Source organism: Lygodium microphyllum, chromosome 5 (genome assembly GCF_053477565.2).
Source record: "Lygodium microphyllum isolate KBCC chromosome 5, Lygodium_microphyllum_v1.1.10, whole genome shotgun sequence".
In the NCBI taxonomy this organism is placed as follows: Eukaryota; Viridiplantae; Streptophyta; class Polypodiopsida; order Schizaeales; family Lygodiaceae; genus Lygodium; species Lygodium microphyllum.
Genome location: NC_141139.1, coordinates 26,564,769 through 26,586,505, shown reverse-complemented (window position 1 = coordinate 26,586,505; position 21,737 = coordinate 26,564,769). Strand labels below are relative to the sequence as shown.

The 21,737-nt window shown below is 46.5% G+C and overlaps 1 protein-coding gene and 1 pseudogene across 15 annotated transcripts in view; one reads left to right on the top strand and one right to left on the bottom strand.

Moving 5' to 3' along the window:
• LOC148035630 (uncharacterized) overlaps positions 1-21,737 on the top strand; it is a 174,889-nt gene that overhangs the window by 6,496 nt on the left and 146,656 nt on the right. For 13 of the 15 annotated variants that reach the window (XR_015690850.1, XR_015690852.1, XR_015690851.1 and 10 more), the window contains exons 2-4: positions 18,152-18,354; positions 18,424-18,484; positions 18,611-18,659. Coding sequence is in view for 12 of the 15 variants with exons in the window: in XM_087677609.1 (XP_087533735.1) it covers positions 18,152-18,354; positions 18,424-18,484; positions 18,611-18,659 (313 nt within the window). In the remaining 3 variants the exon portion in view is untranslated. Of the gene's footprint in view, positions 1-17,532; positions 17,688-18,151; positions 18,355-18,423; positions 18,485-18,610; positions 18,660-21,737 lie in introns of all 15 variants that reach the window. The other 2 variants (XM_087677614.1, XM_087677615.1) reach the window with 1 other exon arrangement.
• On the bottom strand, positions 426-7,892 carry LOC148035631 (uncharacterized; annotated as a pseudogene).

The window sequence follows — 21,737 nt, the reverse complement described above, 5'->3', positions numbered from 1 at the left end:
CCTTGTCCTCTCTGGGGTGGCTACTTGGTCTCCCTTGGTAAGATAACCATCGCCTCTATAGCATTGTAGCAATGAAACGGGAACGGGAACGCGGGGTCCTAAGGGAATGAGAACGAAGCCCCAAGGGGAACGGGAACATAAGGGGAACGACTTGTATTATATATATGATTTATATATTTTAAAATATTCATTTATATATTTCATAAAAGCTCTTTGAAAAACACATGTACAATTTGCAAAACATGATAGTCTTTTTCATAGATGAAAGGATGGTTACATTGAAATGGCACATAACTTATAAGATCCAAAATAGATGATAATCTAGGATTATACTACATAAAAGAGTCAAGAAGTATCAAGTAACAAGTATAGTTGACAAAATATGGCAACTTGGAATTTGAAAGTCTCTCAAAGTAGCCATTGGATCATACATGGCTGCCACTAGCAGCAAGACTATCCAAAAGACTATCATCCACATTGTCTAAGAAAGTCATATCATCATCAAAATCAGCATTTGCAAGTTCCAAAGCATCTTGATCATCAGCTATATGTGTAGGCATAGGTGTCTCCCCATCCTCATCATTAGAGGACTCTTCTTCATCAAGAGCTATAAACTTTTCTGCCTTGAGGGAAGCCACATTTGCAAGCTAGCGCAAGTTTGCACTAACAAATATCAAGTCATTCACTTGTTTTGTCCCAAACCTATTCCGCTTTTTAGATGCAACATGCCCAAATACACTCCATAGTTGCTCAATGGGAGAGGAGCTTGCACCTTGAGACAAAATCCGCACTGCCAATGTTTGAAGCTCAGGTGTACGTGCCCCATAATCTTCCCACCACAAGGCAGCCCCAATCTTAAACCGATCTATTTGTGCATCAGCGGACCCAAACCTTCCTAACTTGTTTCTATAAAAACCAAGCTGATCTTTCACCAATCTTCTCTTAGTATCAATGGGAACCAACCTAGAAAGCACTATGTCCCAACCCTGCATTACCTCTTCATCCTTCTCTTGACCACACCCTTGGAACTCTGGATGAATACATACGTTGCTGCATGCAGAGGTGAGTGATAAGCATTCCTTGCATCATCCAAACCAAGCTGTCCTAGCTTCTTAATCATGCGATCTGCCCCCTCATAGACCTTTCCAATGCATGGCTCTCGTCCATCTGCAATTCGCATCAAGCACACGATTCACTTCATGACAATATTGATCCTTTATAATTCATTCCAAAATGTATGATCTTGTATGATGTTCTCCACTGCTATACCAGCCCTTGATTTAGAAGTAGCCCATCCCATCCACTCATTACTTACCACCAATTGCTTTAGGGGTAAGCTTACCTTCTCAAGTCTCTTTATCATAAGAAAGTTATAGCCAAAGCGCGTCTAAGAGTACTTTAAGAGGTCTTTTTTAGGTGATCTCTTGCGGAACTCACTACGAATGAACTGATGGCTTTGGATGAAACTGATTATATCCTTGCTCTTTTGGATGAAGGGATCAATCCATGACAAGCTACCAATGTCTTTCAACAAATTGCTCAAACAATGAGCAAAGCATGGGCTGAATGTGATGTGTGGATATCTCTCCTTAAGTCTCATACCCGTTGCCCTATTTGTTGCCTCACCATCAGCAATAAATTGGATTTACATTTTCAGCCCCAACTTTTTCAACACCTTCCGCCCATTCCTCCACAAGCTGATTGCACTTTTTCTTGTACTTGGGGCATCATGTGAGGAAATGAATTGCATCTTTCCTTGGGAATAAGCAACCATGCCATGGATGGACCGTTTTCGAGTATCACTCCACCCATCTGCTATCAAAGAGACACCATTCTTCACCTAACATTCTTGCACAGTTGCCAAAGCACATTCAATTGCATCCTTTTCCTTTTGCAACAAAGTGGTACGCAGTGTCTCATATGATGGAGGCTTATAGGTTGGACCATACTTGGCAATCTCTTAGACCATCTCAAGGAAGTAGGGAGACCTTATAACATTAAATGCTGTTAGCGATCAGTCCCTGGCCGTGCAGGCAGCCACGTGGCAGTTTGGTCGGACTGTACCAGTCGGCTAGCTACGTGGCAGTCTAGTCAGACTGTACCAGTCGGCTGGACTGCATTTAATGCAGCCGACTTGCCTTTTCTGATCACATTATTTTCGGCTATTTATAGCTGACATTCTGCATATTCTTCCACAGTTCTGTTTTGCAGATTTCAGGTTGGAGATTTGTGTAGACTGGAGCGTACTTCGAGGTGAACAGTAGGTTGCATCGTCGAGGTGGAGACACGCAGTCCCGCGCACTGTGCCCGTATACATATCTGCATATCTTTGTATACAGCACACCTTATACAGCAGATCCTCATCCTCCACTGTCTCTTTCTCTCTCTCCTCTCTGCGTTCACTCTCTCAGTCTTGGTCCCACGCTTCCGCATCGCTGCACTCTGACATGGTATCAGAGCAGTGAAGAAGGGCTGACTGAGTGAAGAACCTGCCTGAAGAGGAGATTCCGTCGTGACACAAGGTTGCGTTTCCAGCGTTCGAGGGCGAGCGGGAGGGCTGCGCATCGGAACAAGGCTGAAGCGAGCGTGGGCGCGCGGGAAAGGTGTCCAGTTGGTGGATTTGCTGCTGTTTACTGCTGTTTGAAGAGGAGGAAGGCTGTGTTTTCAGCTTTCAAGTGCAGGTTTTACTTTTTCATCGCCTCTGGCGGTCGAAGAAGGTTCGGGACGCGGAAGAAAGATCCCTAGCAGGCTGCATTTTCACAGTCAGAGGGGGCTGCTTTTGCGTTTGTGCAGGCATTACAGGTGAAGATGTCTACAGAGATTGACTTGGAGTTCTAGACAATCATGGATCGGAAGGTGCCTGTCTTACCGGCTCTTCCCTCAGATCATAAGCTTGATGGCGACAATTACCGCATCTGGCGCGTGATGATGTTGGCCATCCTTGAGTCTTACGATTTGGCAGAGCTTGTACAAGAGGAGATTGACCGGCCCTCGGTGAGAGATGAGTCCAAACTCTCTTCCGATGCTCGTGCGGAGTTGGCCAAGGCCCAGTCTCACTGGAACAAACTGAATGCTCGGATTCGTTCTTTTCTTTTTCTGTCTTGTACTACAGCCGTGATAGCCCACATTGAGCACTTGACGGTGGCTCGGGAGATATGGCTGGAGCTTGACCAGATGTATAACCGGATGACCCTTATGAAGAGGGTTTCTTTGGAGATGCAGGTTCAGAATGCGGGGAAGCTGATTTCCTCCGAAGACATGGCGATCACACTCTTGTCCCAGTTGTCGCCTTCGGTGCTTTTTACTCCGCCCTTATTGCTTGGGGGCGTGAGTCTACTCTTCGGTGGAAAGAGTTGGTTCCTATGGTCTTGGACCAAGAGGAACAACTGACGGGACAACATGCTTCCAAGTCAGAAGCTTTGACAGGTCAAGCCTCTCAGAAGAAGGGGAAGGACCAAAAGAAGAAGAAGGAGGACAACAAGTCAAAGAAGGACAAGGAAAAAGAATCCACATGCCATATTTGTGGTAAGATCGGCCATTGGAAGAAGGATTGCCCCGACAAGGACAAGAAGGACACCAACAAGAAGGACTCGAAGGATTCTGGAGCGGTGGCTGCACCCTCATCAGTTGCGTTTCTTCATCTAGCAGTCATTGAGGACTCTACACCGAAGGCTTTTGATGCTGCGATGACAACTCCCCTGGCTCGAGAGTGGATCGTTGACAGTGGTGCCTCCCGGCACATGACTCCTTCATCAGTTGGTGTTGCCCAGTTGCGACCTTCGCGTGGGCAGATTCTCATCGGAGATAGCTCGTCGGTGTCTATTGCAGGACGAGGTGAGATGCAGCTTATTCCAGATGGACGTGGTGGTACTCATACCTTAGAGGTCTTGCATGTGCCAGGTCTCGGGTATCATCTACTTTCGGTTCATAAGATTTGTTCACTTGGACTTTTGGTGGAGTTTGACAGTGATTCGGTGCGAGTCCTTGATCGTGGGTCAAGGAAGGTTCTCTCATCAGGATATGAGGAGAACGGCATCTACAAATTGACGTCTTCTACCGCGATCCCTACTCTTCTTCTTACCTTTCAGACACAGTCAGAGCTATGGCATGCTCGGTTTGGTCACCTAAACTATGATTATCTTCGGAAGGCGTCACGTGGACAGCTTGTTCGAGGGTTGCCGGACATAGCGGTGAGCCAGCAGCCCTGTGTGTCCTGCATTCGTGGGAAGCAGCATAGGGATGCGATTCCCAACAAAGCTTCACGGCGATCTACTTCACCGATGGAGCCTGTATCTACGGATCTTTGTGGCCCTATGAGGAACGAGTCCTTGAAAGGGAGCTCGTACTTCATGTTGATCGTAGATGACTACAGCAGGATGACTGGGCCTACTTCTTGGCGTTGAAATCGGAGGCTTTCCCTCACTTTAAGGATTGGCTTCTCTTTGAGGAGAAACGATCGGGCCGGCGATTGAAGACCTTGCGCTCCGACAAGGGTGGTGAATTTGTTTCTAATGAGTTTGCTCATTTTTGTGCAGATAAAGGCATTCACCAGGAGTTTGCTAACACCAACACTCCTCAAGAAAATGGCATTCTTGAACGGAAGAACCGAAGTGTGATGGAGATGGCACGCACCATGATGGAGCATCGACAAACACCTCAGTTTCTGAGGGCTTAGGCTTAGGCTATTGCAGTCTACATCCTTAACCTATCCCCCACTTCGGCCGTTGATGGGATGACACCTTTTGAGGCTTACTTTGGGACTAAGCCCGATGTTTCTTATTTCAAGGTTTTTGGGTGTGATGTCTATGTTCACATTCCCAAGACTCATCGTGATAAATTTGAAGCGGCTTCCCGACGACAGGTGTTCGTTGGCTACAGCTCTCAGTCCCAAGGTTATCGCTTGTATGATCCCGTAAAGCGGGATGTGTACACCAGTCGAGATGTGTGGTTCGTGGAGGTTCCGGCCATAGCAGTGGGTGAGGAGCATCCCGTTCTTGGAGATCCAGGGGAGAGTTGGGCTCCCGAGACAGTTCCTTTGGAGCCAGCGCCTTTTGATTCTGATTCTGTTTCCGATACACAGTCTACTGTTCCACCGGTCACCCCCGAGGAGTTACCACTGGTGGATAACCCCGAGTCTTTAGTTGATGGAGAGCGACGAGGAGAGGTCCGGCCTACTCCTCGTTGGGCCCCTGACACACTCCGAGATTCAGGGATCGAGGGGGTCCCTGAGGAGTGGAGACCAAAGGATGGTCCGCGGCGGTCATGGAGGCACCAGGCACATGCTACGGAGCTTGTTTGCTCTAACTATTGTTTGATGACCCGTGTTATGCAGGATCGAGAGCCCACCTCCGTGAAGGAGGCTTTACAGTCCACACCATGGAAGAAAGCTATGGAAGCCGAGTTGGAGGCTATTGAGAGGAATGACACTTGGTCTCTCGTGCCTCGCCCCTCGCATAAGAAGGTGATTGGCGTCAAATGGGTCTTCAAGACCAAGTACCTTAGCGATGGTTCTTTGGACAAGCACAAGGCTCGCCTTGTTGCTAAAGGTTTTGCACAGCGCCCGGGGATTGACTGTCATGATACTTTTGTCCCCACTGCTCGTATGGCGACTATTCGAACTGTTCTTGCCTTGGCTGGCCATAGGAGATGGCCTGTCTACCAGTTGGATGTGAAGTCGGCCTTCCTCAATGGTGATTCGAAGGAGGAGATCTATGTAGAGCAGCCTCTTGGCTTTGGATCTTCAAATGGGCAAGTCTACAGGCTAAAGAAGGCCTTGTATGGCCTCAAGCAGGCTCCGCGTGCATGGAACGAGAAGATTGACTCGTTCCTTCAGTCACAGTCGGGATATCGGCGCTCCAAGGCCGATCCGCAGCTTTATGTACACACTTTCAAGGTTGGTTGTGTGCTTTTTGTGTTGTATGTTGACGATTTGATTGTCACAGGTGATCATGCACAGAAGGCTAAAGAGACGAAAGCAGCTTTACATCAGACGTTTGAGATGACGGACTTGGGTCTACTCCACTTCTTCTTGGGCCATGAGATTTATCAGTCTCAGAGGGGGATTTTCATCTCTCAGCAGAGGTACGTACAGGAGCTCTTGGTTTCTTTTGCGATGGAGGATTGTCGGACCATTTCTACTCCTATGGATCCGAACTGGAAGGCCACTTCACATTCAGATTCTCCCTTGTCGGATGCTTCCCGCTACCGTCAGTTGATTGGATCATTGATTTGGCTCCTTAACACTCGTGTTGATCTTTGTTTTGTTGTAGGTCTCTTGGCGGGGTTCATGAGTGAACCTCAGACGGTGCATTGGCAGGCTGCTCAGCGGATACTTCGGTATTTGAGGGGGACCTCTGACTTAGGGATTCATTATCCAGCAGGCACAGGTGGTTCAAATCTTGTACTTGCAGGTTGGAGCGACTCGGATTGGGCTGGCGATGTGGACCATAGGCGGTCTACTACAGGCTACTGTTTTACCTTTGGTGCAGGTGTTATCTCATGGAGTAGCAAGAAGCAGCCCATGGTAGCCCTTTCGTCTACTGAGGCGGAGTATCGGGCCGCGTCTTCCACCACATGTGAGGCTGTGTGGCTTCGGAGATTGTTGGAGGAGCTTGGATGCCCCTAGACTCGTCCTACTTTTCTGCGATGTGACAATGAGAGTTGCATTGCCTTGGCACGGAATCCTGTTTTCCATGCCCGGACGAAGCACATAGAGATCCAGTACCACTTCATCAGGGAGAAGCTTCTGGACGAGACCATAGCTGTGGAGTATTGCAAGACGGAGGACAATCTTGCCGATTTGTTTACGAAGGCGCTTCCCCAGGCTCTACTTTGGAGACATGCCAGATCCCTCAGGCTTTTGCCCCGTCCAGGCTCTGAGAGGGGGTGTTAGTGATCAGTCCCTGGCCGTGTAGGCAGCCACATGGCACTCTGGTCAGACTGTACCAGTCGGCCAGCCACGTGGCAGTCCAGTCGGACTGTACCAGTCGGCTGCATTTAATGCAGCCGACCTGCCTTTTCTGATCACATTATTTTCGGCTATTTATAGCCGACATTCTGCACATTCTTCCACAGTTTTGTTTTGCAGATTTCAGGCTGGAGATTTGTGCAGACTGCAGCGTACTTCGAGGTGAACAGCAAGTTGCATCGTTGAGGTGGAGACACGCAGTCCCGCGCACTGCGCCTGTGTACGTATCTGCATATCTTTGTATACAGTACGCCTTATACAGCAGATCTTCATCTTCCACTGTCTCTCTCTCTCTCTCTTTCTCTCTCTCTCCCCCCTCTGCGTTCATTCTCTCTCTCAGTCTTGGTCCCACGCTTCCGCATCGTTGCACTCTGACAAATGCAACATGATCATGGTAGAAAAACCTTGCCACAGCTGCATCCACCCTGTTCTTTTTACGAGGATCCCAAGCTGTTTCCAAGGTTTGTTGCTTGCTGCATTTTCCATGATGGGATTGTGAGGATGCAAAAGTTCCAAGTCCCCCATGCATGGCTCCATCACCCATGACTATATCATCAGCTTGTCCATGAAAAAAAGATGCATCAATTGCTTGCTTTTTCCTTGCACATGCTTTGTCTTCTTCACTTGGGTACTTTGCCAAGAGCTGCCTTCGCATTTCGAGTGTGGTATTTGGGCAGAAATTTATTTGGGCTCCGATGTCAACATGACATAAGTGTTGCTTGACACGATTGGATCCTCCTGTTTTCAATTGCTCACACCTTTTGCATTTCCATTTCTTTGCACCTCCCTTTGATGCATAATGGTCCACTTTCTCAACCTCGTCCCATCAACTAGGCTGAGATCGCTTATTGCCCGAACGCTTTCATCCCGAGAAAGCCATGACTTCTACAAATTCAGGAATCAAAAGCATTAGTCGACCCTCCATGAGACTCAGTCTGTTTTAAGAGTGAGAAAGAGACTACTATGAAAATAGAGTTGTTTGGCAGGACTGGGACCTTGCAGGCCGCCTGAGTCTGGAAAAGGCCTCTACTAATCAGGTGTATCATCTTCTTGTTCAAGATCACCAATGGCTGGGAGAGAAAGCTAACACTGTTTGGGACCTGCGGAAATCGCTGTCATGGTGGCAGAAAACGCTGATGGAGGGCTGGCTAAATAAGACACCTTTCAAATGCAAGGTTTTTCTTTGGCGGGTGATGATTGGTGGTCTTCCTCTGGCCTCGGCCCTTGCCAAGCGTCGCATCTCGAATGGCAATTGTTTCTTCTGTACCACACCGGCGGAATCGGCCCGACATCGTTTTCTCTCTTGCCCGCTCGCCAAGAATATCTGGTCACTCTTGTCGCACATTTGGCGTGCGGTGGTGGGATCCTCGCTATCTCCTTTCGACTGGGTTTTTGTGCGCCCGAAGTATCCCGCACCGCCACAGTTGCATGAGAAGATCTTATTTCACTTTTTCAGATATTGGGGATGCTGGCACATTTGGACCACGCGCAATGCTTTTCTCTTTGATTCGGCCTCTAATGTACCCCGACATATTGCCAGGCTTAAAGGGCTCTTGCATTGGCAGCTAGATATCATCCGACACTCCGACTTGCTCCCTCGGGAGGATTTGCATCCGTGGCATATGGCAATTGCCTCTGGGTCGATGCCATGATTGGTGTAACCTTTTCAGTACATTACTACGGGGCTTCCCCACACGTTGGCCTAGGGCCCTCGTGTATCTTGTAATCAGAAAAAACAGAGAGAGAGAGAAAGAGAAAACCTCTTCACATGATGGCTTTGTGTCATCATATATCTTGTAATCCAGTAATCTTGTATTTTTTTTCGTAATTAATATAATTACCTTTTACGAAAAAAAAGAGAGAGAGAGAGAGAGCGGTAATTAGTAAAAGAAAAGGTTGATAGCTGTAAACAGTAAAATCTAAGGCTCTAAGCTTGTTTTGAGAGAGAGAGAGAGAGAGAGAGAGAGAGAGCTGTAAAAACAAAGCTAAGATAGAGAGAGCTGTAATTATTCTGAAATGGGAGGGGGAGAGAGAAAGAGCGCGGTAATTATTCTGAAATGAGAGAGAGAGAGAGAGAGAGAGAGAGAGAGAGAGAGAGAGAGAGAGAGAGCGGTAAAAACAAAGCTAAGATAGAGAGAGCTGTAATTATTCTGAAATGGGAGGGGGAGAGAGAGAGAGCGCTGTAATTATTCTGAAATAAGAGAGAGAGAGAGAGAGAGAGAGAGAGAGAGAGAGAGAGAGAGGAGACTGCAAACATCGCCCGTCTGACTTCCGTGTCGCCGTTTTGTTGCGAGGAGCTCCGTTGACTTTCAGATCGCGCAGGGACTGGTAACGTCATCCTTCTGCCCCTCGTCGCCGGACTGGGCTGCAGCAGCGCGCCCGACAGCCACTCAGCACGGGAGCACGTGGGAGACAGCTTGGCGCCCCCCACCTCAGTCGTCTCTGCCGTCGCCTGGACTGGTAACGTCATCCTTCTGCCCCTCGTCACCGGACTGGGCTGCAGCAGAGCCCGACAGCCACTCAGCACGGGAGCACGTGGGAGACAGCTTGTCGCCCCCCACCTTAGTCGTCTCGAGATTGCCCTGCCCTGGGGCCTGTGCCTCTTGAACGAACAGCAGGACACCGAGCCAGAGGCGCCACGCTTTCTGCAGACCGGCAAGTTTGTCAGCAAAACTGTCAGGTAAATTAGGGCAGACCCACGTAGAACAGGGTAGCAGACACGAGCGGCAGTGCTGACTGCTCGTGCAGATCAGCTTTCGGACTGGGATTGGCATCCGCTGGGTGCCGACCCATACCACACAATCAGTCCAAGGGACTGTGGGCTGTGGGCGGTGGGGAGTGCTGGACCCGACTCTAGGATTGTGCTTCTTCTTGTAGGCTGCTGTGCATAGCCTGGAGAGAGAGAGAGAGAGAGAGAGAGAGAGAGAGAGAGAGAGAGAGAGAGAGAGAGAGAAGCATGGCTGGTCTGGATATGGCTTTTATCGACCAAACGGTGGCAGCCCTTGGTCCGGATTTTGATACAGAGGAACCAGAGGATATGGTTCCTTGCACAGAGGAGACGCCTCCTGGTCCTGACTTTCAGCCTGCAGGCAAACGCTCCAGGCATACTTCAGAAGAGCCAATGGGTCATCAGGAACGTTCTTATGCTCAGGTTGCCTCTGATTCGGTGGATTCTCAGGATATTGACTGGGAGCATTTGCTGGAGTTTGCCAACACTCTGCTTGGTGATTATGTCCAACATAATCATGAAGCTTTTTCTGACACTGGAACTGAAGATGTTCTAGAAGCCACGATGGACCGGAAAAATGTCTTGCGCTCTTTTTCGGTATTTTATGACCGTGCTGTTATACTCTTCTTCACTGGCAGGATTCCAGTGCTTTCCCATATTCGCCAGTGGCTGCAACATTTACTACAGGGGGAGTGTGTTGAGGAGATTTTTGATGGGCCCCGAGGCTTCTATGAGGTGCTGTTGAAATTTGAGAAGCATCGGACTGATCTCCTGTCTAAACTGCCATTGTTCTTTGATCGCCATTTGGTTCATGTTGTGCCATGGTGCCCTATGGCAGACTTTTAACGCCTGCTTCAACGTGAATGCCCGGTGTGGGTTGAAGTGGAAAATTTCCCGGCTGTCTATTGGCCTTTGTTAAAGGATGCCATGGCCGTTGTGGGAACTGTTCTGGTCCCCCCGAGCGTAAGGGCCATGAATCGTAACCGTTTGTGTATGTTATGGGACACTGCTAGGAAAAGGCCTGCTTGGCTTCGTATTAATTGCTCTGGCATGCATCCTTTGCACTTTCATTTAAAATGGGGCAACTTTGCAGGACACTGCTTTTCATGTGGAAAATTGGGGCATTTTATGGCCGAATGCCCGGAGAAGCAGCCGGCTTCAGATGATAAGTATGTTGTGCTGCCTATGAAAGACATGGTGCTTGATGCTCCGTCACAGGATGCAACCCAGCCGCCTAAAGTTCTGGATAAAGGTAAACAACCTGTTTCGGGTTTGAATTCCCGTAGCAATGATTGGGTGGAGGCATGTCCCAAAAAAGGCAAAAAGGTTGATGTTGGCCTGGTGGCTATTGGGCCTAATGTTTCACAAGATTCCATGCTCACGTATATGCGCAGGAAAGAAATGTCGTCTTTAGAGCACGCTGCGCGTACTATGGTTCCTTCTGCGCCCCGTAATCAGTCTACTAGGAAAGTATATACAGACGGTCCAAAGGGCCCACCCGGTAAGTTGGCTTTTGATATTGGAGGGAATGTGATTACACCATGGGATCGTCGTTATCCTCGTTCCATCCCCAAGATAGTGGATATTCCGTCTATCTCTAAAGCTAGCCGTCAGAACTCTTTTGCCGTGTTAGCTGATTTTTTGGATGAGGGTGTCCTTGATATTCTAGCAGAAAAGGTTAAATCGAGGCAAGCGGTGCCTCGTTCCTGATTTTTTTCTTTTTGAATACACATGAAGATAGCCACGTGGAATGTGCGAGGCATTTGTTCTCGCCATAAGCAACATGCCATGTGGACTGTGTTGCATGAGAATCAGTGGGATGTCTTGTGTATGGTAGAGCACAAGAGTCACGGTGAAGCAGGAAAAGTTGTGGATTGCCATGGGTTTCGCTTGTTTTATGCAGGGACACGCGCCGGGCATTATTCTGGTGTGCTTATGATTGTACATGAGAAATATTAGCCGGTTCTTATTAAAAATGATGTACATGGACGCTTTGTGGTAGTTGAAGTTTTATTTAAAGGAGAGATCTTATGGTTGCTGGGCCTATATGCTCCGAATGACCCTTTATCCTGCCGGGATCTTTGGAATACCTTGAAGACCTCCTTGTCACTTGGTAGACGGGGTTTTTTGATGGGGGATTTTAATATGTGTGTTGATTCTTCACAGTCCACTTCAGGGCATTCGGTGATGGACGCTCTGGAAAGTCAGGTGTGGGATGCGTTTGCTCTCTTGGCTACAGCCTTCTTCTATAGGGTTTACTTTCCATTCGGCATAGTATGCAACTACATGGTCGCGGTTGGACCGAATGTACATCATGCAGGATGATGATTTTCCTCGTGAGATGCTGGAAATGACAGTCTTGCAGAATATGCCTTGTCGGACCATTTCCCTCTCCAGCTTGAGATACTTGCACAACCCATTGCACCTTTCATGCAGTTGCTGGATAGACTCCCTTTACGTTTCAACTCCTCTTATTTGAAGCATTCAATCTTTCGGGGCTATATGCAGCAATTGATTGATAGATATTTATTGGACTTCGTCTTTGAGGGCACTGCTTCCTTTGAATGATTGCTCTCTAATGTGCAGCGGGTTACTCGGCAGTATGGGATCCACCATGCCTCTCTTTGTCGGCGGCGTCGACACGCAACGGAGGACTTACTGGCTTTGGTTCGTTCTCTGCTGGTGGACACTCCGGATGATGAATTTCTGCTATCACTGGCGATGCGTTCGGCTGATCTTATTAAAGAGTTTCAGTTGAAGTTTTATCAACAGGCCAAATTGCAAAATTTGATTGAGAATTCGCAAGATAGTGCTTGTCAAACTCATAAGTTCTTTCGCGCTCTGCATGCCTCTCCTGCTCGAGTAAATATGACTAGACTCCAGAATTCAGAAGGTCGAATGGTCACTGACCCTCCGACTATTGTCAATATGTGCAGGAATTATTTTCTTGATCTTCTTGGTTCTTCTCAGTCACCTTCTGACCAGGCTACGCATGCTCGTTCAGTCTTCTATGATTTGGTGCGACATCAGGTCCCACTTGATATGCAAACTACTTTGGAGGCAGATATTTGTGAGGAGGAGGTTATGGATGTTTTGTTGCGCCTGCCTAAAGATAAAAGTCCCGGTTGGGATGGTCTCACCAATGAATTCTTTGAGAGTTTTGCTACCCAACTGGCGAACCCATTGACGGCTATGTTTCAGCAGGTCTGGGAAACAGGGTTCATATCTTCCTCATGGAAAGAAGGTCTTATCAAATTGCTTCCAAAGGTTCCTTCGCCGTCAATGTTGCAACATTGGAGACCAATTTCTTTGATGGGCTCGATGTATAAAATCTTTTCCAAAGTGCTGGCGAATCGGCTCCACAAGCATCTTCCGGCCATTGTGCATCCTCTTCAATATGGTTTCATTAAGGGCCGCAACATTCTGCATAATATCTTAAATGTGCAAATGGCTATTGACTATGCAAGGCACTCCAGTCAGGAAGTGGTTTTGATTCAAATGGATCTGGAAAAGGCTTTTGACTATTTAGACTAGTCTTTCCTTGTAGAACTTATGTCTACTATGGGCTTTGGCACTCGGATGTCCCGCTTGATCTACACCATCAGTGCTGCTGCTTCTTCGCGAGTTATGCTAAATGGTGGTGTTACAGAGTCCTTTATCTTTGCACGCTCTGTGAGATAGGGTTGTCCTTTGAGTCCTCTCTTCTTTGCCCTGGCGACTCATCCGGTTCTTTCAATGTTATCTTCCATGGCAGCTTCTACTCAGTTGGCCGGATTGTCTCTTCCTTTTGGTCAGCACTTCATTAGTCAATCTTTGGCTGATGACAGCTTTATGATTTTGCATGCGGACAAGGACAATATCCGCAAGGCATTAGATGTTTGGACGCTCTTTGATCATGCTTCTGGTCTTCGTATCAATGCTTTCAAATCAGCCATTCTCAGTTGCACGGAGTCCGATTTACAATCACTGGGATGGCAAGGACAGGTTGTTCCCTGTGGTTCCATTGTCAGGCATATTGGGTACCCTTTGGTGTTGATGTTCAGCCAAAACAACTTCTGTAGTGGATTTCACAGAAACTGGCAGCGAAGTTTCTGTATTGGAAGTCGCAAGCGTGGCCCTTCCATGTTCGCCTCAAAGTGGCTCAGACAATTGTGCTGCCAATACTCACATATTTCTTACCATTGCTGCCTTGGACTCCGACTACTTTGAATGCGCTCACTCGGCCCATTCGTTTCATGTTATGAAAGAAGGATTCATTGCATGCAGGTATTTTGTGGATTTCTTGGTCGCATACATGTACCCCCAAACGTCTGGGTGGTGGGGCTATTTGGATGCCGAAACTCATATGCTGGCACTTCGTTGGTCTCTTTTCAGTGCCATATGTGTGGAGCATCACCCATGGGCCATTATAGCCTGTTATTTTCTTGAGGACTGCGGGCTTTTGCATGGTAATACACAAATTCGAAGCTCCTGGTGGCATGTTCTTAATGCAGACTCTCGGTTTTCGAGTCCTTCCTCATCCCTGCTTGTTCATTTGGTCGGCTCCTGGCAATTGGTTCTCTAGAAGGCGCGTTGGCATCCAACGGAGGACCGCTTACGTACTAACTCCTTTCAACTGGAATTGTTGGCAGCCTCAAGATTACTTTCATGGGAAGCCAAACATGAGCTCAGACCAAAATTTAACCGCATGGCCCGTTTGGGTTTGACTTCAGTTGCAGATGCCACCCTTGCCAGTCATAATGTCTTCATATCGTTTCGTTCTGCCAGGAGGCTTTTGTCGTGGATATCGGGATTTATGGGAACAGCTTTTGTTAGTGCTCCAGAGCAGGCAATCCTTTCCAGCCCTTGCTGTGGATCGTCCTTGGTAGGATTGGGTTCTTGCAGGTCGGTTGAATTTAGAAAAGGCCTCAGCTAACCAGGTGTACCATCTTCTCATTAAAGATCACCAATGGCTGGTTACTAAAGCTAATACTGTATGGGGGTTGCGGAAATCTCAGTCATGGTGGAAGGCAACTGTGATGGAGGGCTGGGTGAACAAGACATCTTTCAAATGCAAGGTCTTTCTTTGGAGGGTAATGATTGGTGGTCTTTCTCTTGCCTCGGCCCTTTCCAAGCGTCGAATCTCTAACGGCAATTGTTTCTTCTGCACCACTACTGTGGAATCGGCCCGTCATCGATTTATCGCTTGCCCTCTCGCTAAGAATATCCGGTCGCTTTTGTCAGCGGTTTGGCGAGCTGTGGTTGGTTTCTCACTGAGCCCTTTCGATTGGGTTTTTGTATGCCCAAAATACCCCACACCGGCGCAGTTGCATATGAAGATCTTGTTCCATTTTCTTAGATACTGGGGATGCTGGCACAATTGGACCACTCGGAATGCCTTTCTTTTTAATTCAGCTTCTAATGTTCCGGGACACATTGCCAGGCTTAAAGGCCTCTTGCTTTGGCAGATAGATCTCATTCGGCACTCTGATTTGCTCCCTCGGGAAGACTTACTTCCTTGGCATATGGCAATTTCCTCTGCGTCTTTGCCATGACTTGTGTAACTCTGTCCTGGTTTTGTACTGACAGTTGACACACGCTGGCTTAGAGCCATCGTGTATCTTGTAATCATGTAAACTTGTACCTTTTTTCGTAATTAATACAATTACCTTTTACGAAAAAAGAAGAAGAGAGGAGATTGCAGTTTAGGAGGCAGTTTTCTCTTACCTAGAGGTTGAAACGAATGCACGGGTGCCTCTCGGAGAGAACCTGATGTTGATGTTGATCGTACCAACACTTGAAAATAGAGAAGAATCATACCAGCTCTCAATATCTATCAATAATGTCTCACAATAGCATACAAGACCACCTTGTCAAAAATGCCTCTAAACATACGTGACCATGGATTGCTCACCGGACCGCCAAGGTCTCCCCTCATGTGAGCTCAGACTAGGAGTCAATCCCACTCTTTGTCAAATAACCAGCTCAGCATGAACCTGATGGCAGTCCTAGATCTTGGATTTAAACCTACTAGATGTTGTACGATGCATCAAGGAAACCCCTCTCTGGAACGTGTGCACGTGTATAGCTGTATAGATGAGGTTCACCTACCCCATCTCACCACCCTCTCGCACTTACTCTCTGGCACTGGAGAGTTGTGAGGGATGACCCCATCACTTGTATTAGCAATTTGGAAGGGAGGCCTCTATAGCCATCGTTAGGTCCACATAGATGGAGCCTAAACCTAGACATGGAGAAGAGGAAGGCTCGTCGAGAGAGTCGTCACCCGTTGTCACCATCTGCGCGTGCTCCTATTGTAAAGCTGCTAATGTTCGGTAGTCCTTCCGGAGGTGTCTCTTCTTGCCACAATAATAGCACTGAGACTTTTGCTTCTTCCATGGTATGACACCTCTCTTTGAAATTGTAACATTTGAAGTACCAAGAGATAGCATCCTCACAGGAATATGAAGTTGAACACAGCAAGTCTCCAACATAACACTTGGAGATGAGTAAAGAATACTTGCATGCTGACCATTAGGAGGAGATGCCGAAGGAGCCATGATGAGGGAGATGTAGAGAAGATGAAGAAAGACAAGGGATCTTTAGGGAGAAAAGAATGCCAAAAATTTAGACTTACAAGGTGTGCACGAGTTCCAAGTAGTAAAGAAACCACATAGAGAAAATATCAACAGAATCCAAAGTGTAGTGATGAGAACACGACAACTAGATGCACATGAACCCTCTCTAAAGCTGAGTAGTGTATCTCAAAATGAGAAGACAGACCAAAAATAACTAGAATCAGCCTAAAAATACTGGCGCCCAAGAGCAAACAGCCAAAGCGCAAGTGCTGATCAGTAAAACGTAGGCAACAGACACCAAAACACAGATTTGGAAGGGTTAGCAACAGGTTCCCAGCCCTGAAACAGGCCTAAAAAGCTGAAAACGAAAATGACAGTCTATAAAACGTTGACGAAACATGCTGAAAATGATAAGAAGATGGTTGCTTAGGCTAGAAATCAGTTGCAACAGTCAGAAAAGGTCCAATCAGGAGACAAAAAGTCTAAACTCAGACCTGAAATAGTGTAAAACAGCAGCAAGAACAATGATCTTGCAATCTAATACCATGTCAAAAGTGGATTTAGTGATGGAAGTGTGTGGAAAACTGCTGTACACAAGAGACAAAGAAAAGAGAGAGAGAAGCATTGCAAAAGAAAAGAACATTGCATAGGAAACTCAGAAGCAAAGACTTATCCTTTTGATACACATACATATGGAAGGAGTCCTGGGAGCCTGCTGATGGATGGGTTGGCTGCTTAACTTCAACCTTCAACCTTCTTGTCTTTTTTATTTTGAACAGCAATCTGTCCTAATTCCTCAGGGACCAAAGATAGCAGATGCTGTTTGCCCTTAGCCAAATCTCTTTGGACAGGCTGTTCATCAATGGCTGGTGGATCAATCATCATGTCAGTGTTTGTATAATGGTCAGTCCTTACATCCATTTTTTGGGCACACAGCCATGAAGTGGCCAAGCTTGCCAAAGGAGAAATAATGACTAGGAAAGGTGCCCTGTTTAAGTCTAAACCACAACGGATGCATACTAGTGCAATTCAAATGCAACCACTTGGGCCTTTTTTGTGTAGGATCCCACAACATGCAGGTGGTGACCATTCAACATCATGTTGCATTAACGTTTTTGCTGCCGTTAACTGCGTTAATTGCCAACCCAATAGCCTTGTCTGATGAACAAAGTGCATTGGGTTCACATCCATGTATCTCCCCATCAATTTAACTCTGCTTGATTGTTTTTTATTTGTCTCACATCCCTTAATGTTTTGTAACTCTTGAATGCTTTGTAAAGGGACTGGAGGTGCTGTCAGACTGGTGGGGAAGGTGGTTGCTGCAGTCATAATTGAAGCCTGCTGATGTACATGGACTACCCGTTGTAGCAGTTATACATGCTACAACAGCAGTACCAGATGGGATGAACTGGCAATAAAAAAACCATTATTCATGGTTGCTGTATTTCTTTCTGTGGGGTTTCGTCATTTAGTATACTGTTTTGTATTACTACAGTCTACCACTATTGTTGCTATTATTAGTATGATGGTGATGATGATTATTATCATTATTATTAGATAAAACAACGAATTTGTGAACTTGAGGCCTTTCATGGTAGGCTGTCATGATTTTTTAGATATACATTTTTGTCAATGGTTGAAAAGGGTCTGGATAAAACTCTAGCCTTCCATTTGATTGTATTTGTCTTGGTTAGAAAAGATATGAGGATAAGTGTGAAGTCTAACTTTTAATATTATCTTGGTGCTGGACCTCAAGAAGGATCAAAGTACTTCCCTTCTTGACTGAGCTTGTGGAAAATGATGGGCTGATGACTTTTCCCCATTTAGCTGTGGGCTTTAGATCAGTTTCACAATTCATCTGACCACACATTGTTGTATGCCTTGTCTTGGACCTTCCAGAATCCTTTCTGACTGTTGGAGAAGGTGTGCCATGTTACCCGTTGTACAAGTATATATCACATGCTTTGTGTGAATGGTTGAAGACCTGTGAGTTTCCAAGGAGATGTGAAACGATTCAGGGGTTTTTGGGGACTGATTCTTGGGAACAGAACAACAGTTCCTGTACTCCAACCATTCTTCAAATGCTAGTAACATTAAAGGAGGTAAAGGTATTCCAGTTTCTATTTCTTATACTATGCACTGGCAAAAGCTAATATATTCTTGTTCTGCAGTTGGTATATGCTATCAAATTCGAGCTCCATCTGCATGGTGACCTTCTGTTACTGCTACAAGGTGAACGGTTGTGGTATGCATTTATTCTGAAAGTCTTATTTGTAGATAAGAATGCTTTTAACTTGTCTCCATCCTTGCAAGCTTAGTAACATTAATAAAATTGAATATAAGGTGTTGATTATGCAGATAAATCAAATTCAATTGTGGAGATAATGTGCGATTCCTACATAAGCAGGTGTTTCTTTGAGTTTTGCATGTCAAATTGCTCCAAGTTTTCGTGAGTTTCATTTGTTAACGGTTGATATATTTCTTAGTGCTTGAGGAGTATTGAAAGCAGAATCACATACTAGTTTTGAGGTGATTCTAGGCTACTGCATTTTCTTTAAATCTTCTGATTTTGTCAAAGTGCAATGATGCAGAAGTGTATGCATGGACTGATCATTAATGGTGAACATCGAGAGAGGAGAGAGAGAAAGTGACAAAGAGAATGCTGAGATGAACAATGCTGAACAGTGATTCAGTTGAGCCAGAAAGTGGACAACAAGCTGTGTGTGTATGCAAACAGTTGGAACCTCACTCTCTCTGAGTAGAGACACAAATCTATAGTAGACAGTGACCAGCAGCAGCACACCTATAAATAGGCTGGAGGTGGGGGATCAAAATATGCAGGCCAGCTTGCAAGAAGGTGCTGACTGGGGGTAGGTTGGTCAGATTGCTATGTGGCAGTCCAAGCGCTGTGGTTTGACCAACAGGTGCTGCCTGCCTCCCCTGTTAATCTGCACACAACTATCCAAACTGCCCTACACACGTGCTGCCTGCCCACCCACCTGCCTGTGCTGCCCTGCTACTCGGCCTGGAACTGCCCGTCTGTGGGTACCTGCCTGTGCTGCCATGCCCATCCAAGGGGTGCTGCCAATACCCCCTCTCAGATCTTGGATGCGCGTGAGGCTCAGGGATCTGGAATGCTATTGTAGAACGGCCTGAGGAAGAGCTTTGGTGAAGATTCTGCCAACCTTAGCACCAAATTGGTGTCTCCTAAATCTGCAGGATAGAAGATGCAAGGGTCGGGAGTCCCCTTGAGGAAATGAAGAATCTTCAAGGCAGCTTGCCAACGAGTTGGAAATGTTGATAGCTGTTGAATCTAGATGGGCAAAAGCCTTCCAATTAGGATCAATAGGAGTGGAGATGGGATATGATATATGGTCATTTTGAAGGCCGTCAAAAGCTCTTACACTTACTGCTGTTGAGAAAGAAACATCCCCCTCTCGGTTTGCCATATCTTATGACCTACGAAGAAACATAAAATATCCATGTCGGTCATCTTGAACTTCTCATTAAGGGCATCCTTGTCTGGTTGACCATTGGAGCATGTCACTTGTAAGGTCTTCCACCACATGCAGCACAAACACTATGTGCTGATTGATCGAAGTGTGGATGTAAAAATTTGGATTGGAGTTCCGCCAACCTCTCTCGAAGAAAGATGTCAATGCTCGCATTCCACGCTTGAGCTTGTTTAAGGCCATAAAGAGCCTTCCTCAACCTGTACACCTTACCATTTGAGCTTGAAAACCCAGGAGGTTGCTCAACATAAATCTTCTCCTTTAAGTCTCCATTAAAACATGCTGACTTCACATCTAGTCATCTTGAACTTCTCATTAAGGGCATCCTTGTCTGGTTGACCATTGGAGCATGTCGCTTGTAAGGTCTTCCACCACATGCAGCACAAACACTATGTGCTGATTGATCGAAGTGTGGATGTAAAAATTTGGATTGGAGTTCTGCCAACCTCTCTCGAAGAAAGATGTCAATGCTCGCATTCCACGCTTGAGCTTGTTTAAGGCCATAAAGAGCCTTCCTCAACCTGTACACCTTACCATTTGAGCTTGAAAACCCAGGAGGTTGCTCAACATAAATCTTCTCCTTTAAGTCTCCATTAAAACATGCTGACTTCACATCTAGTTGGTAGACTGGCCATCTCCTATGGCTAGCTAGAGTAAGTATGGTACGAATGGTGGCCATCCATGTGGTAGGGGCAAGTGTCTCATCAAAATCTATATTTGGCTTTTGAACAAAACCTTTGCCACCAAGTGAGCCTTGTGTTTGTCCTATGTGCCATCATTGTGATATTTGGTCTCGAAGACCCACTTCACTCCAATCAACTTGCAATGAGTGGGCTTAGGCACAAGCTTCCATGCGCCCGTGCCCTTCTATTCTATAGCCTCCAACTCTTGTTCCAAACTTCCATGGTCTTCCGCCAATGTTTATACTTCAGTGCCACACCAATTGATATAAGTTTCCTGCTCATCATGGCATCGGTCATCAACTTGTAATTGATGTGTAGTAGCTCTCCTATATGTGTCTAGTTCCAATGAGAACACTAAGGTCTATCTTGCAGCTCCCACTTCTCTGGAATGCCCTCCATCCATGCATCACAAAGTGTCTCATGAAGCCATCCAAGAGGGGGACTAATGCTTCTGCCGCTCCTCTACCTCTGATGAAGTTTTGGGATCAGCCACTGGCTATGATAGCTCTCCTATATGTGCCTATTTCCAATGAGAACACAAAGGTCCATCTTGCAACTCCCACTTCTCTGGAATGCCCTCCATCCATGCGTCACAAAGTGTCTCACGAACCCATCTAGGAGGAGGCTAATGCTTCCCCCTCTCCTCTACCTCTGATGAAGTTTTGGGATCAGCCACTGGCTGTGAATCTGGGAGCCAAGCATTCTCCTCTTCAGGAGCCTCAGACTTTGTTGGCTCCACTTAAACTGGCCCTTGAGCCTATTTGTCACCTTGGTCTCCAAGCATAGGGTGCTCTTTGCAGTTGTAAGCTCTACAAATTGGATATCGTGGTTAGTTTAGACATCTTGGGAATCTGGATTAGAATGCCAATATCCCACTGATTGGGAATTATAGCCTGCAAACACATGCATAGTGCAATTCACTCCATCTTATCACTTTCTCATTTCTGGATGTAGATGTACGCATCACCCCCAAAAACCTTGAAATAGGAAACATCGTGCTTTTGACCAAAATACGCCTCAAATAGGGTCATGCTTGGAACTATTGATGTGGTTGATATGTTTAGTATATGGACAATTGTGGCAACGGCCTTTGTTCATAGAACTTGGAGTGGCTTTTGAAGCTCCAACATAGTCCTCGCTATCTCAATCATGGTTTTGTTCTTTTGCCCCAAGACATTGTTCTCCTGCATGGTATCGGTGTTCATGAACTCTTGAGATGAACCTCTTCCTCTGCAGGGAAGTGAGCTATTTATTGGAGGTGAATTTCCCACCTGTGTCAGCCCTAATTGT